The sequence below is a fragment of the Meles meles genome, chromosome 6 (genome assembly GCF_922984935.1).
Source record: "Meles meles chromosome 6, mMelMel3.1 paternal haplotype, whole genome shotgun sequence".
NCBI classification, from domain to species: Eukaryota; Metazoa; Chordata; class Mammalia; order Carnivora; family Mustelidae; genus Meles; species Meles meles.
The window spans coordinates 31,259,050-31,275,961 of record NC_060071.1 but is presented as its reverse complement, the minus strand read 5'-3'; the positions used below and the strand labels follow the sequence as shown (position 1 = coordinate 31,275,961).

The 16,912-nt window shown below is 38.9% G+C and overlaps 1 protein-coding gene across 3 annotated transcripts in view; it reads left to right on the top strand.

Moving 5' to 3' along the window:
* Positions 1-15,227, top strand: part of FBXO22 (F-box protein 22) — a 44,358-nt gene extending 29,131 nt beyond the window's left edge. For all 3 annotated transcript variants that reach the window (XM_046010096.1, XM_046010097.1, XM_046010095.1), the window contains 2 exons: positions 10,163-10,328; positions 13,223-15,227. In XM_046010096.1, coding sequence (XP_045866052.1) covers positions 10,163-10,328; positions 13,223-13,640 — 584 coding nt within the window. In that variant the 3' untranslated portion in view covers positions 13,641-15,227. The remainder of the gene's footprint in view (positions 1-10,162; positions 10,329-13,222) is intronic.
* Positions 15,228-16,912: the final 1,685 nt, after the last annotated feature.

The following is a 16,912-nucleotide window of genomic DNA, read 5'->3' as shown; positions in this document are numbered from 1 at the left end:
ATCCTGGATATCAACCTTTTGCCTGTACTGTCATTTGCAAATATCTTCTCCCATTCCGTGGGTTGCCTTTTTGTTTTGTTGACTGTTTCCTTTCTGTGCAGAAGCATTTGATCTTGATGAAGTCCCAAAAGTTCATTTTTGCTTTTGTTTCCTTGGCTTTTGGAGACATGTCTTGAAAGAAATTGCTGTGGCTGATATCGAAGAGGTTACTGCCTATGTTCTCCTCTAGGATTCTGATAGATTCCTGTCTCACGTTGAGGTCTTTTATCCACTTCGAGTTTATCTTTGTGTACAGTGTAAGAGAATGGTCGAGTTTCATTCTTCTACACATCGCTGTCCAGTTTTCCCAGCACCATTTATTGAAGAGACTGTCTTTTTTCCATTGAATATTTTTTCCTGTTTTGTCGAAGATTATTTGACCATAGAGTTGAGGGTCCATATCTGGGCTCTCCACTCTGTTCCACTGGTCTATGTGTCTGTTTTTATGCCAGTACCACGCTGTCTTGGTGATCACAGCTTTGTAGTAAAGCTTGAAATCGGGTAACGTGATGCCGCCAGTTTTGTTTTTGTTTTTCAACATTTCCTTAGCAATTCGGGGTCTCTTCTGACTCCATACAAATTTTAGGATTATTTGCTCCAGCTCTTTGAAAAATATCGGTGGAATTTTGATCGGAATGGCATTAAAAGTATAGATTGCTCTAGGCAGTATAGACATTTTAACAATGTTTATTCTTCCAATCCAAGAGCATGGAACAGTCTTCCATCTTTTTGTGTCTTCTTCAATTTCTTTCATGAGTGTTCTGTAGTTCCTCGAGTAGAGGTCCTTTACTTCTTTGGTTAGGTTTATGCCCAGGTATCTTATGGTTCTTGGTGCTATAGTAAATGGAATCGATTCTCTAATTTCCCTTTCTGTATTTTCATTGTTAGTGTATAAGAAAGCCACTGATTTCTGTACATTGACTTTGTATCCTGCCACGTTACTGAATTGCTGTATGAGTTCTAGTAGTTTGGGGGTGGAGTCTTTGGGGTTTTCCATATAAAGAATCATGTCATCTGCGAAGAGAGAGAGTTTGACTTCTTCCTTGCCAATTTGGATACCTTTTATTTCTCTTTGTTGTCTGATTGCCGTTGCTAGAACTTCTAATACTATGTTGAACAAGAGTGGTGAGAGTGGGCATCCTTGTCGTGTTCCTGATCTCAACGGGAAGGCTGCAAGCTTTTTCCCATTGAGGATGATATTTGCTGTGGGTCTTTCATAGATAGATTTTATGAAGTTCAGGAATGTTCCCTCTATCCCTATACTTTGAAGCGTTTTCATCAGGAACGGATGCTGGATTTTGTCAAATGCTTTTTCTGCATCAATTGAGAGGACCATATGGTTCTTCTCTCTTCTCTTATTGATTTGTTCTATCACATTGATTGATTTGCGAATATTGAACCAACCTTGCAACCCAGGGATGAATCCCACCTGGTCATGGTGGATAATCTTTTGAATGTGCTGCTGGATCCTGTTTGCTAGGATCTTGTTGAGAATCTTTGCATCCATATTCATTAGTGATATTGGTCTGAAATTCTCCTTTTTGGTAGGTTCTTTGCCTGGTTTGGGGATCAGGGTAATGCTGGCTTCATAAAAAGAGTCTGGAAGTTGTCCTTCTGCTTCAATTTTTTGGAACAGTTTCAGGAGAATTGATGTTATTTCTTCTTTGAAAGTTTGGTAGAATTCCCCAGGGAATCTGTCAGGTCCTGGGCTCTTGTTTTTTGGGAGGTTTTTTTTTTTTTTTAAAATTAATTTATTTATTTTTATTTGCTTATTTACAGCATAACAGTGTTTATTGTTTTGGCATCACACCCAGTGCTCCATGCAGTACGTGCCCTCCCTATTACCCACCACCTGGTTCCTCAACCTCCCACCCCACCCCACCCCCTCCCGCCGCCCCTTCATAACCCTCTGGTTGTTTTTCAGAGTCCATAGTCTCTCATGGTTCATCTCCCCTTCCAGTTTCCCTCAACTCCCTCTCCTCTCCATCTCCCCATGTCCTCCATGTTATTTGTTATGCTCCACAAATATGGGAGACCATATGATACTTGACTCTCTCTGCTTGACTTATTTCGCTCAGCATAATTTCTTCCAGTCCTGTCCATGTTGCTACAAAAGTTGGGTATTCGTCCTTTCTGATGGAGGCATAATACTCCATTGTGTATATGGACCACATCTTCCTTATCCATTCATCCGTTGAAGGGCATCTTGGTTCTTTCCACAGTTTGGCGACCGTAGCCATTGCTGCAATAAACATTGGGGTACAAATGGCCCTTCTTTTCACTACATCTGTATCTTTGGGGTAAATACCCAGCAGTGCAATTGCAGGGTCATAGGGAAGCTCTATTTTTAATTTCTTCAGGAATCTCCACACTGTTCTCCAAAGTGGCTGCACTAACTTGCATTCCCACCAACAGTGTAAGAGGGTTCCCCTTTCTCCACATCCTCTCCAGCACACGTTGTTTCCTGTCTTGCTAATTTTGGCCATTCTAACTGGTGTTAGGTGGTATCTCAATGTTGTTTTAATTTGAATCTCCCTGATGGCTAGTGATGATGAACATTTTTTCATGTGTCTGATAGCCATTTGTATGTCTTCATTGGAGAAGTGTCTGTTCATATCTTCTGCCCATTTTTTGATATGATTATCTGTTTTGTGTGTGTTGAGTTTGAGAAGTTCTTTGTAGATCCTGGATATCAACCTTTTGTCTGTACTGTCATTTACAAATATCTTCTCCCATTCCGTGGGTTGCCTCTTTGTTTTGTTGACTGTTTTCCTTTGCTGTGCAGAAGCTTTTGATCTTGATGAAGTCCCAAAAGTTCATTTTTGCTTTTGTTTCCTTGGCCTTTGGAGACATATCTTGAAAGAAGTTGTTGTGGCTGATATCGAAGAGGTTACTGCCTATGTTCTCCTCTAGGATTCTGATAGATTCCTGTCTCACGTTGAGGTCTTTTATCCATTTTGAGTTTATCTTTGTGAACGGTGTAAGAGAATGGTCGAGTTTCATTCTTCTACATATCACTGTCCAGTTTTCCCAGCACCATTTATTGAAGAGACTGTCTTTTTTCCATTGAATATTTTTTCCTCTTTTGTCAAAGATTATTTGACCATAGAGTTGAGGGTCCATATCTGGGCTCTCCACTCTGTTCCACTGGTCTATGTGTCTGTTTTTATGCCAGTACCACGCTGTCTTGGTGATCACAGCTTTGTAGTAAAGCTTGAAATCGGGTAACGTGATGCCGCCAGTTTTGTTTTTGTTTTTCAACATTTCCTTAGCAATTCGGGGTCTCTTCTGGCTCCATACAAATTTTAGGATTATTTGCTCCAGCTCTTTGAAAAATATCGGTGGAATTTTGATCGGAATGGCATTAAAAGTATAGATTGCTCTAGGCAGTATAGACATTTTAACAATGTTTATTCTTCCAATCCAAGAGCATGGAACAGTCTTCCATCTTTTTGTGTCTTCTTCAATTTCTTTCATGAGTGTTCTGTAGTTCCTCGAGTAGAGGTCCTTTACTTCTTTGGTTAGGTTTATGCCCAGGTATCTTATGGTTCTTGGTGCTATAGTAAATGGAATCGATTCTCTAATTTCCCTTTCTGTATTTTCATTGTTAGTGTATAAGAAAGCCACTGATTTCTGTACATTGACTTTGTATCCTGCCACGTTACTGAATTGCTGTATGAGTTCTAGTAGTTTGGGGGTGGAGTCTTTGGGGTTTTCCATATAAAGAATCATGTCATCTGCGAAGAGAGAGAGTTTGACTTCTTCCTTGCCAATTTGGATACCTTTTATTTCTCTTTGTTGTCTGATTGCCGTTGCTAGAACTTCTAATACTATGTTGAACAAGAGTGGTGAGAGTGGGCATCCTTGTCGTGTTCCTGATCTCAACGGGAAGGCTGCAAGCTTTTTCCCATTGAAGATGGTATTTGCTGTGGGTCTTTCATAGATAGATTTTATGAAGTTCAGGAATGTTCCCTCTATCCCTATACTTTGAAGCGTTTTCATCAGGAACGGATGCTGGATTTTGTCAAATGCTTTTTCTGCATCAATTGAGAGGACCATGTGGTTCTTCTCTCTTCTCTTATTGATGTATTCTATCACATTGATTGATTTGCGAATGTTGAACCAACCTTGCAACCCAGGGATGAATCCCACCTGGTCATGGTGGATAATCTTTTTAATGTGCTGCTGGATCCTGTTTGCTAGGATCTTGTTGAGAATCTTTGCATCCATATTCATCAGTGATATTGGTCTGAAATTCTCCTTTTTGGTAGGGTCTTTGCCTGGTTTGGGGATCAGGGTAATGCTGGCTTCATAAAAAGAGTCTGGAAGTTTTCCTTCTGCTTCAATTTTTTTTTTTTTTTTGGTTTTCCAATATCTTTTTGTTGTTATTTATTTATTTTTTTTTCTCTTTTTTTTTTTCTCATTTTATTTTTTTCAGCGTAACAGTATTCATTCTTTTTGCACAACACCCAGTGCTCCATGCAAAACGTGCCCTCTCCATTACCCACCACCTGTTCCCCCAACCTCCCACCCCTGACCCTTCAAAACCCTCAGGTTGCCCCAACCTCCCACCCCTGACCCTTCAAAAACCTCAGGTTGTTTTTCAGAGTCCATAGTCTCTTATGGTTCGCTTCAACCACTCTGGAAAACAGCATGGAGGTTGCAACCACTCTGGAAAACAGCATGGAGCTTCCTCCAAATGTTGAAAATAGAACTACCCTGTGACCCAGCAATTGCACTACTGGGTATTTACCCTAAAGATACAAACATAGTGATCCGAAGGGGCACGTGTACCCGAATGTTTATAGCAGCAATGTCTACAATAGCCAGACTATGGAAAGAACCTAGATGTCCATCAACAGATGAATGGATAAAGAAGATGTGGTATATATACACAATGGAATACTATGCAGCCATCAAAAGAAATGAAATCTTGCCATTTGCAACGACGTGGATGGAACTAGAGCGTATCATGCTTAGTGAAATAAGTCAATCGGAGAAAGACAACTATCATATGATCTCCCTGATATGAGGACATGGAGAAGCAACATGGGGGGGTAGGAGATAGGAGAAGAATAAATGCTTCAATTTTTTGGAACAGCTTCAGGAGAATTGGTGTTATTTCTTCTTTGAAAGTTTGGTAGAATTCCCCAGGGAATCCGTCAGGTCCTGGGCTCTTGTTTTTTGGGAGGTTTTTGATCACTGCTTCAATCTCGTTACTAGATATCGGTCTATTCAGGTTGTCAATTTCTTCCTGGTTCAATTTTGGGAGTTTGTAGCTTTCCAGGAATGCATCCATTTCATCTAGGTTGCTTAGCTTATTGGCATATAACTGTTGGTAATAATTTCTGATGATTGTTTCTATTTCCTTGGTGTTAGTTGTGATCTCTCCCTTTTCATTCATAATTTTATTAATTTGGGCTTTCTCTCTTTTCTTTTGGATTAGTGTGGCCAATGGTTGATCGATCTTATTGATTCTTTCAAAAAACCAGCTTCTAGTTTCATTGATATGTTCTACTGTATCTCTCGTTTCTACCTCATTGATCTCTGCTCTAATCTTGATTATTTCCCTTCTTGCATGTGGAGTTGCTTTGATTTGTTGTTGATTCTCCAGTTCTTTAAGGTGTAGAGACAGCTGGTGTATTCTGGATTTTTCAATGTTTTTGAGGGAGGCTTGGATGGCTATGTATTTCCCCCTTAGAACCGCCTTTGCTCTATCCCATAGGTATTGGACCGAAGTGTCTTCATTCTCATTGGTTTCCATGAATTGTTTAAGTTCATCTTTGATCTCCTGGTTGATCCAAGCATTCTTAAGCAAGGTGGTCTTTAGCTTCCAGGTGTTTGAGTTCCTTCTGAACTTTTCCTTGTGATTGAGTTCCAGTTTCAAAGCATTGTGATCGGAGACTATGCAGGGAATAATGTCAGTCTTTTGGTATCGGTTGAGTCCTGCTTTGTGACCCAGTATGTGGTCTATTCTGGAGAAGGTTCCATGTGCACTTGAGAAGAATGAGTATTCTGTTGTTTTAGGGCGGAATGTTCTGTATACGTCGATGAGGTCCATCTGGTCCAATGTTTCATTCAATGCTCTTATTTCTTTATTAATTTTCTGCTTCGATGATCTGTCTATTTCTGAGAGAGGCGTATTAAGATCTCCTACTATTATTGTATTCATATCAATATGGCTCTTTATCTTCATTAATAGTTTTCTTATGTAATTGGGTGCTCCCATATTGGGGGCATAGATATTCACATTGTTAGATCATCTTGGTGGATAGTCCCTTTAAGAATTATGTAGTGTCCTTCTGTATCTCTAACTACAGTCTTTAGTTTAAAATCTAATTTATCTGATATGAGAATCGCTACCCCGGCCTTCTTTTGAGGCCCATTGGCATGAAAGATGTGTCTCCATCCCTTCACTTTCAGTCTGGGTGTATCCTTCGGTTGAAATGGGTCTCTTGTAGACAACATATGGATGGGTCCTGTCGTTTTATCCAATGTGCAACCCTGTGTCGTTTTATGGCGCATTTAGGCCATTCACATTGAGAGTGATTATTGAGAGATAGGTTTTTATTGACATCGTGTTGCCTTTGAAGTCTTTCTGTCTGTAGATTGTTTCTATATTTCTGTTCAATGATATTCTTAGGATTTTTTCTCTTTTATAGGACCCCCCCTTAATATTTCCTGCAGTGTCGGCTTGGTGGTTGCAGTCTTTTAAGCCTTGCCGGTCTTGGAAACTCTTTATCTCTCCATCCATTTTAAATGTCAGTCTTGCTGGATAGAGTATTCTTGGTTGCATGTTCTTCTCATTTAGTACTCTGAATATATTTTGCCAGCCCTTCCTGGCTTGCCAGGTCTCTGTGGAAAGGTCTGACGTTATTCTAATGGGTTTTCCTCTGTATGTAAGGAGCTGCTTTTAAGAGGGTCTCTTTTGAAACATAATTCCTTATTCTAACTATAAGGTGTCGTGAGGACTTTCGAGAATCTAAAGTCTTGGGAGGAAATCTCTCTGCCACTAGTACCTGAATGTTGTTTCCATTCGTGAGTATGGGAAAATTTTCATAGACAACTTCTTCCACTATATCTTCTAGACTTCTTTCTTTTTCCTCCCCTTCAGGGATTCCAATAATTCTGACGTTGGAACGTTTCATGGCATTGTTTATTTCCCTGATTCTGTTTTCGTGACTTCTGAGCTGTTTGTTCCAGGCTTCCTCCTGATCTTTTTTCTCTGTTTGTCCTCCAGATCACTAATTCTATCTTCTGTCTCAGTTACCCTAGCTTTTAGAGAATTTAGATTAGATTGGAACTCATTGAGAGCATTTTGAACATCATCCCTGGTGGCTTTCATTTCTGCCCTAACATTGTGAATATCATCCCTGGTGGCTTTCAGTTCTGCCCTAATCAATTCTGTTTGGTCATCCATGGCTTTCTCCAACCTAGCTATTGCCTGGATAATTGTTAGTCTGAATTCCTTTTCTGACATATTGTCTATGTCGATAGCCATTAGCTCTGTTGCAGAAGGCCCATCCTCTGTATTTTTCTTCTGTTCGGTATTCCTCCTCCTAGTCATTTTGGAAAGAGATGACTGAACAGATGCAGCTGGACTTATCGATTGTGGTGCAGTCAATGTGCACCTTGGAACGCTTCTGTGCAATCAGGATTCCCCACCCAAATGAGAGAAAAAAGAAAAAAAAAAGAAATAGAGAAGAAGAAAGAAAAAAAAAGGGGAAAGAAAAAAGGAAGAAAAAAAAAGAGAGAGAGAGAGATAGGAAAAAAAGGGAAGATAAAAGAGTGGGCTCAGCCCAAATGGGGTACAAGGTAAGATTTGTGAAGTATACAAACAAAAACAGACAAACAAAAAGACTGATAAAAGTATATGACAAGAGAAAAAAATATATATAAGCAAAAAAAAGGGAAGAACCTCATCAGAAAGAACCCCAAGTATAAGATTTATATATTATCAGGAGAAACACAAATTCACAGAAACACTGACAGAAGGAAAAATTGGGAGAGTGGTTATAAATTCTCAGTGTGGGTGAGGAAGGTTATTTTGATTCTTCCTGAAGGTATCTTGATGTTTTTGTTAAGGGACTCACCTTTCCTAAGTTACAGGGGGATTAGAAACTGGTTTGCCTATAGGGGTAGCATTGATTGGGGAAAGGGAATTACCTTGAAGTTTAACTCTCTATGTGTAGTAGAAAATAAAAATTAAAAAAGAATAAACTAGACTAAACTAAGTTAAAATTAAAAAAGAATTAAAAAAATAGAAAAATAAAAGAAAAACACGGTTGTGTGTATCAAAAAGTTCAGGTTAGAAGGTTATTAAAGAATTTGATGTACTGGACATCTCAGTGTGGTGGTAAATAGGATAAAAAATTATCTGTATGTATAAAAAAAAAGAACCAGAATATTGGTAAAGAGTTAAAAATAAAAGTTGTGTTTATGAAGTAGTGGTGGTTGTTCTCTTGTAGTGTTTTGTTTTTTTTTTTTTTTCCTTCCTGGTTGGTTTTCTGGGGGGAGGGGCCTGCCACGTGGGTTTTCAGACAATGATGTTCCCTGAGTTAGGTCCTCCCGCTCTCCTCAAGGGGGTGAGCTCTGAGGAAACTGTTTTTTTCAGGCTTTTGTTCTCTGGGGGTTTTTATGTTCTTTCATCTGCTTTCTTTCGCCTTGACAGCTTTTGATGGTTTTTGGGGGTTTAGAGGAGAGCAAACTGCACCCCGACCTCCCTCTCAGAGAGAAGCCTCAGAATGTTTTGCAAAAATTTGCTGGCAGAGTCGGTTCTGAGTCACTGTCCCTGGGGATGCAGGAGCTCCTCGTTGTACCCAAAACCAGGGCAGCGGTGGCTGTCTAGGCAGCTCCAGACCGCCAGAGAGGTTCCGAGCAGAGATCACACACTGAGATTTTCCCGCTGTCCCGGGCTGGGAATGTCTGGTTTTTCCGGATGCCGGAGCTCCAGGCTAGCGCCTATGACCACCTATCTCAAGGGAGGGTGTGGGACGCGCGCGTTTCAGGATTGCCGTCTGGCCAGGCTCCCAGCCCCTCACGGGAGCGAGCCAGACCCCACTCGTTCTCGGGCGCGCTGGCGTTCAGGCGCACTGGCGGCTCAGGGACGGAGACCTGATTTCTCCGCCGCACTCTCTCTGGCTCCGCGCCAGGGGAGGCTGTCCTGGGTCCGGGGACTTAGGTCCCTGACCCTAACCGCCCAGGTTCCCACTATTACCCCCCGCGATCCTTTGCTGTTTGTTTTTTGAGTGCTTTCAACCAGACTCCAAGTTAATGCTGGTCTCCAGATGCAGAGCACTCTGGCGTTGGGGTATTACTTTCCAATCGGTCACCTCTGGTGGCTCCCTCCCACTTTTGTTTATCTTCAGATATCAGTCCGCCGCTCCCAGTCTGCTTTACCTGCCACTGGCGTCTTCTGCTCCAGTAGAGATCCAGACGTGTATAATTCTGTTCTCAGGCTGATTTCATGGGTGGTCGGAGTTCTTTGGTAGGTAATCAGCTCACTTTAGGGTACAGGTTGAAATGGTGCCTCCTCCTACTTCCCCGCCATCTTGACTCCCCTCATCTCAAGATCCTTAAGCACATCTGCAGAGAACCTTTTCCCAAATGGGTTCACATTCATCGGTTCCAGAGATCTGATGTGGATACATTTTTGGGGTGACCACCATTAAACATACTACAGGTGGTTGGCACCTTTTCTTTTTTTTTCCAGATCTTTATGTTATCACTACTGCTAACTCTGCTGTGTAAACCATTGATCCCTTTCATTCCAGGTGGTGGCCTGTATAGAGATGGCTTATATCATGCTCCACCACAGGTGCTGCTCAGTCCCACAGCTGCTTCCTTATTTGTGTTGAGTGTGGGTTGTATTATTTTCAGTAGCCATTTTGGTTTTTTTAATGGGGAAAATTAATGGCAGCAAACATTTTGAGCAGGGTTAAAGTTTGTAAAGAAAATAAAAAAGGAAACAGGATAGCTTCAACACTATATTGCACATAACTAGAAGTGCAAGTCATTAGCAGAAACATTTCATTTTGTAAAAATGTAGAGTATAAGATTGTAATAAAATTCGATATACTTGTTTTAAGGCTATCTTTAATTGTTGCTCTTCTTTTCTCTGCAGGTCTTTTAGATAACCCTGAGCTTCGTGTGGTCCTGGTATTTGGCTATAATTGCTGTAAGGTGGGAGCCAGTAATTACCTGCAGCGAGTCGTCAGCACTTTCAGTGATATGAACGTCATCTTGGCTGGAGGCCAGGTAGACAACCTGGCATCGCTGACCTCTGACAGGTATATCTCATGTGCTTCTGATTTCTCCTATGCATGACCAGAAATGTTCTTGGGTTTTTCTTACCTTGGGTTTTTCAAATACATGTTTACAGAATTGCTGAGCTAACAGTTCATTCTATTTTATAATACTCCACATAATTCTGCTTACAGTTAAAGAATGAAATTTTCATGTTGTCTTCTAATAACTTACTCTGAATTGGATTCGTATTCTTCTCAAAACTGATTTTCAGCAATGTCTACTGGTATTTCCTGACAGCTCTGTACTCTATACAACCACACTATATTGTGCTTTATGACTTTGACACTTTATATTTTCTTTAGTGATCACTTCCTCTGTAGTTCTGTTTTCTCCTCTAAAGGAAACACATGCTTAAACAGTGAATCTTCATGGTAAAACTTCTTAGAGCCTCTGATATGCCCAGTGTTATGGAAATCTTCTAGAGAGGGAATGACAGTTCTCAAATCTGTTCTGTGGAGCATCTTGGACACCTATTGGTATGACTTGGCACACATTTTGGGAAATACTAGATCTTTTTGAAAGCCTTCTTGATTTTGTTACTAAGGCTTTTGCTTTTGAAGATGAAAAATATTTGCTTCAGCTATCTTGAGAGCTATTACTCCCTTTGCATTTTGAATAAGAGTTTGTAATATTTTTTGAGTTTGAGCTCATTAAGTTGACATGAATATCCAAAAGCAAGAAAATGAAAACCTCTTATCCCCAGATGCTTCCTACAAATACTACTATTCATTTCTCACTATATTTGTGTTTAGTACTTGGATACTAGAGTAGTGAAATGGCAACAGATGTTAGAGATCAGTCTTTAAAAGCAGTGTAAATCATCCTGGTTATAATTTCCCTTCTGGAAGTCTCTACCAATGGATCAGCTACAGCTGGTCAGGGATCAGGGAAAGCAAATACAGATGACCCTTGAACAATGTGGGGGATAGGAGTGCCGATCCCTGCACAATTGAAAATCCATGTATAACTTGTGACTCCCCAAAAACTTAACTACTGATAGCCTACTGTTGACCAGAAGCCTTACTGATAACATGGTCAGTTAACACATATATATATTCTTACAAGGAAAGCTAAGAAAAGACAATGTTATTAAGAAAATTATTTACAGTACTGTACTTGTCAAGAAAAATCCACATGAAAATGGGCGCATACTCTTTAAGGGTCACCTGTAGCTAAGTTGAGGTCACTGGACTGCTAGTGAGGAAGATGCAAGGAAAGCAAGTGCTCTGAATATCAGCTTAGACTATCAGACATTGGATTTCATGCATAAATACACCTAATTCTTAGTAATTACCTGTGGATTATCTCTCCTCTTACCTGATTTTCTCTGTCTTTGCTTGTACCTCTAATTGTATAAAATGGGGCAGTGATGATTTAATACTTTGTTTACCTTTGAAATGCCAGTCTCAGACCAGACATACAGAGTCTGAGATGTGAGCCTGTTAGCATGGTCAGGTGTCTGTTTATCATCTTTTTATACCTGTTGCGGGAAATAGCCCTCAAGAATTGTTAACCCTGTACGTGACACGTTAATTTTAGTGTGGTCTTCCCATTGTCAGTGGGTAAGAGAAGCCATTGTGTAAATCTTAGCTCCATTTCATAGTGTCCAGATACCACCTTGCCAGAAAAACGAAAGGTAAATCATTCTTTAAGGCAGGATATTGACAGTATATGTTGCAGTGGTATGCCAAAGAGGGGATGTAATAAAGGAGCAGTGGAGGCCTTCAGAAGGTGGATTCTCCTCAGAAACAGGTTTTGCTACTAAGCTAGTCTTATTATCTTAGTCACTTAAGCTTTTTGAGTTAAGTTTCTTGTTAGCCCAGTGAATCTTGCCCATTTCATCAGCTAACATGTTGGTAAACATGATAGAAATACAGGGTATTTGTTTTTCCCCTGTAGATGTTCACTATTTTGTGCTTTATAACTTTGACACTTTATATTTTCTTTAGTAAGGATAAAATATTTCCTTAAAAAAACAGGCAAACATAAACAAAACATGTTTTTACCTTTAGGTTAAGCTGAATTCTATGCTGAAAGTAATAAATAAGACACAGGAATGGAATCTCATTTCTTTATGGGCCAAACAATATAAAGCTGAAACTTCTGGAGTTACATGTTTGTTTGTTTGTTTGTTTAAGATTTTATTAATTATTTATTTATTTGACAGAGAGAGAGAGATCACAAGCAGGCAGAGCAGCAGGCAGAGAGAGAGGGGGAAGCAGGCTCCCTGCTGAGCAGAGAGTCTGACGTGGGGCTTGATCCCAGGACCCCGAGATCACGACCCGAGCCAAAGGCAGAGGCTTAACCCACTGAGTCAACCAGGCACCCCTGGAGTTACATGTTCTTAATAAAATTATCATCCATGACTAAATATCTAATATATCTTTTTTAGAATGTGACAGCTGCGGGGGTGGGGGGGAGATACCAAAACATGTAAATAATACCAGAAAGCTTTATTTAATTGATACCATCATGCATATAATAAAACTTTTAAGATTCATTTTAAGAAAGTGAGAAAGTTTTAAGGACACTTTATATCTGAGACTAGGATGGTTTTCAGAAATCTTTGTGGAGATGCGTTTGGCCCTTGAATTTGTGACTAAAAACATAGTTCCTTCTTCACAGATCTGCTTCCCTGCATTCTTTTAAATGTATTCATAGTTTAATTTTTAATCCCTATTACATTGCTTTTATCTGGGAAGGTGAGCCTCAAGACTAGGTATAGGTCTTAAAAAAAAAAAAAAAAAAAAAAAAAGACTAGGTATAGGTCTTAAACTCAGCAGCTCCTAACCAGTGAATCAGGAGTTTTCCTGTACACTTTAAATTATATATTTTGTTTTATGATGTATAATACACTATACTAATTTAATTCCAGACACCCTTTGGATATTGATGCCACTGGTGTGGTTGGACTGTCATTTAGTGGACACCGAATCCAGAGTGCCACTGTGCTACTCAACGAGGATGTCAACGATGAAAAGACCGTTGAGGCTGCAGTGCAGCGCCTTAAAGCTGCCAACATTCCAGAACGGAATACCATTGGCTTCATGTTTGCATGTGTTGGCAGGGGCTTTCAGTATTATAGAGCCAAGGGCAATGTTGAGGCTGATGCATTCAGGAAGTTTTTTCCTAGTGTTCCTTTATTTGGCTTCTTTGGAAATGGAGAAATTGGATGTGATCGCATAGTCACTGGGAACTTTATATTGAAGAAGTGTAATGAGGTGAAGGATGATGACTTGTTTCACAGCTATACAACAATAATGGCACTGATTCATCTTGGGTCATCTAAATAAAGTTTCCTGTAAAGTGGCTTTCACAATATATAATTTTCAGGCTCTGCCTTTCCTAGAAAATGGAAACTGGGATATGTGTATTTCAAAAAAAAATAAGAGAGTAATAACTTTATATGTATCAGTTTTGTAACTTTGACTCTAAAGATTATATTAGGGGTAGTTTTTAATAAGTTAGATGAAGGACAACTTTGTATGTAATATAACAGAAACAGAATTGAGAGCTTTTGCATCATGAGGCACAGCCCTGATTACGGCTGTATTGTACCTAATGCTGTGTAATTTGACTTTATAGTCTTCTGCATAGGAAGATTGAAAGAGAATTCATCAGTAGGATGGAGATTTAAGACATTCCATGACTACCTCTGCATTGTTAGATCTTTTAGCAAAATCATGAAAACATTTTTTCTCCCTTGATGAAGGAGGGAAAAAAAATACATGGATACCTTGAGAAATCTTTCTCTGCTTCACAATTCTACTGATTTTTTTCAGAAGCTATAAAAATTTTTTAATGAGTTTTTACTTATTTGATAAAAATTAAGTGACTATTTTTGTTCTACTACCCTAAAATTGCTTAGTCAAATAAGTTGCCAAGACTACTCAGTATTTTGTTACTTTATAAGGAAAAAATTTTCCTTTTCCCTCAATGAAGAGACTGTAAGAGAAAATAATTTTCTTCACCAAGTTCTATATAGCTAACTGGCAAACCAGACCATTACATCACCTTATTTTGGTTTTATACCAATAAAACATACCTTGGGAACTCACTCAGACAGTGTTTTGTATGTCATTGCTTTTTGTGAGTGAATGATGGAAGTAAACAATACTTTTGAAATGAAAACCCAGAATAGAAGTTGTCAGGTAGTAAATCCTGCCATGTTCCCAGCAGAATGATTTGTAAGCTTATATTTTTAACTACGTTAATATCTATATGTTCAGAGAACACCAATTTTTCCCAGTAACCTTTCTTCACATAGTGATAGCACCTTTGATTTTTAGCTAGGCACATGCCTGCCATAACAAAGACTACATTTCCCAGTGTCCCTTGCCATTAACTGGTTTTTGTTTGTTTGTTTGTTTGTTTGTTTGTTTGGGTTTTTTTGCCCCTTCTGGAGCTTGTTGCTTGGAAGTAGATCTGGTAGTGAGACATCTTGAACTCTCCAGAAGAGGCAACACTTGGGGAAGAGAATCACACAGAAAGAAGGGTTCTGGGTTGCTGTACAATTTAGTCTAAGTGCTACCATACGTGGCTTGGATTGCCTGTCTCCAGACAGTCTTACAAGATCGAAGTTAACATCAATCTTTCCTCAGCCACTGTTCTTCGTTATAACAGATGTTTATATTAACTTATGTAACCTAATACAGTAGATGTCTAATGTATGCCACTTTTGTAGTGGTCAGTGGTTCTAACAGAACAGTGGAAAACCTGCAAGGTTAAGTGAAATGAAAAGTATTAACCTTCCTACTTTTCTGTTTTAATCACTTTCCTCAGTTTTTACATTAAAAGGTTTTTGCTTGCTGTAAATGTATATGATAAAAATACTTAAATGTTTATTGTGTGGTTATACTAAATCTTAATTCCTAAAGAAAGTCAAAAGTTTTAGAGCGTTTTGTCTGTGAATATTAAGATCTAGCCTTTGTTTAGTTGTTAAACTTTTCTATTATTTGACATTGGTTACCCATTATCAAATAGAAAATACTCAAAATTCAAGTCTTTGGATATGCTTACATAGCACATAAGGAAAATGCTTTGTAAATTTTCCTTGTCTCTGATATTAACAAGAGTTGTTTGAATAAGAGGAAAAAGGATTTGAAAAACTAAAAATATGAACAAAATGAGCATGATGATTGAACAGATTATTTTATTTTTCAAATTAATACCTCAATATTATCAAAGCCATCTATGAAAAACCCACCGCAAATATCATTCTCAATGGAGAAAAACTGAAAGCTTTTCCGTTAAGGTCAGGAACACGGCAGGGATGTCCATTATCACCACTGCTATTCAACATAGTACTAGAAGTCCTAGCCTCAGCAATCAGACAACAAAAAGAAATTAAAGGCATCCAAATTGGTAAAGAAGAAGTCAAACTATCACTCTTCGCAGATGATATGATACTACATGTGGAAAACCCAAAAGACTCCACTCCAAAACTGCTAGAACTTGTACAGGAATTCAGTAAAGTGTCAGGATATAAAATCAATACACAGAAATCAGTTGCATTTCTGTACACCAACAACAAGACTGAAGAAAGAGAAATTAAGGAGTCAATCCCATTTACAATTGTACCCAAAACTATAAGATACCTAGGAATAAACCTAACCAAAGAGACTAAGAATCTATACACAGAAAATTATAAAGTACTCATGAAAGAAATTGAGGAAGACTCAAATTAATACTCATACAAAATGTTTTGTTACTTCTCAAAGGAGAGTCTGCTGCAGGATCATTTCAGTATGATATTTGAGGTTATGGGGGTCCCTTTGTATATCTGAGCTTTGGGGGCTTGTTAGAACAGTAAATTTATTTGACTAGAAGGTTGTAATTTTGGTGCAGAACAGAAAGGGGAGAGATTGACTCAGTAGAAACAAATTTAGCATTGATGAAAACAAAAGCCATCTACACTGCCTCTAGAGGTCTTGATGTTGCAGGAAGGGGAACAGGAATTTACCCAAAGTTAAAATGAAATAATTATAATTTTGAGGACCTGTGTTAAACAAAAACAAGCATTAAAGGATAATTTTTCAGCTAAAAACACATTAAATTCCAGAAATGGCAACTTTCTTACAGTCATTTCTGAAACTGGAGAACAGATCATACATGATACATGAGCATAAGAGAAGGAAAGATTATACTCTTACTGTCTTCATACACTGAACCGCCTTCTCTCAAGTGATGATCAGACAGGACAGTTTATTTAATCAAGACATTTAAAATACTCCTTTTTATGGTCTTACAGCACAATCCTGCTGTAGTTTGCTCTGTAAAAGTCTGCTTCAAGGAACTATATTTCCATTCCCTTTATGCAAATAGAGCTTAACTCCTTTAAAGCCATCTAAGAGAAAGGAGGAAAGGCAGACCTTGGGATTAAAACCTAGAAATAGACACACTGCATAATGACATAATAATCTACTGTGACCTATCTAATGAAGGGCATTCAGTAGGCCACTTCACCAAGTACAGTTCTCTCAACTTTGCCTAAAAATTGATCATTAGCAAGCATAGCAATTTCTCAAATTTGTAAAAGAGGCCAGATGGCAAAAGCTTTGCCAGT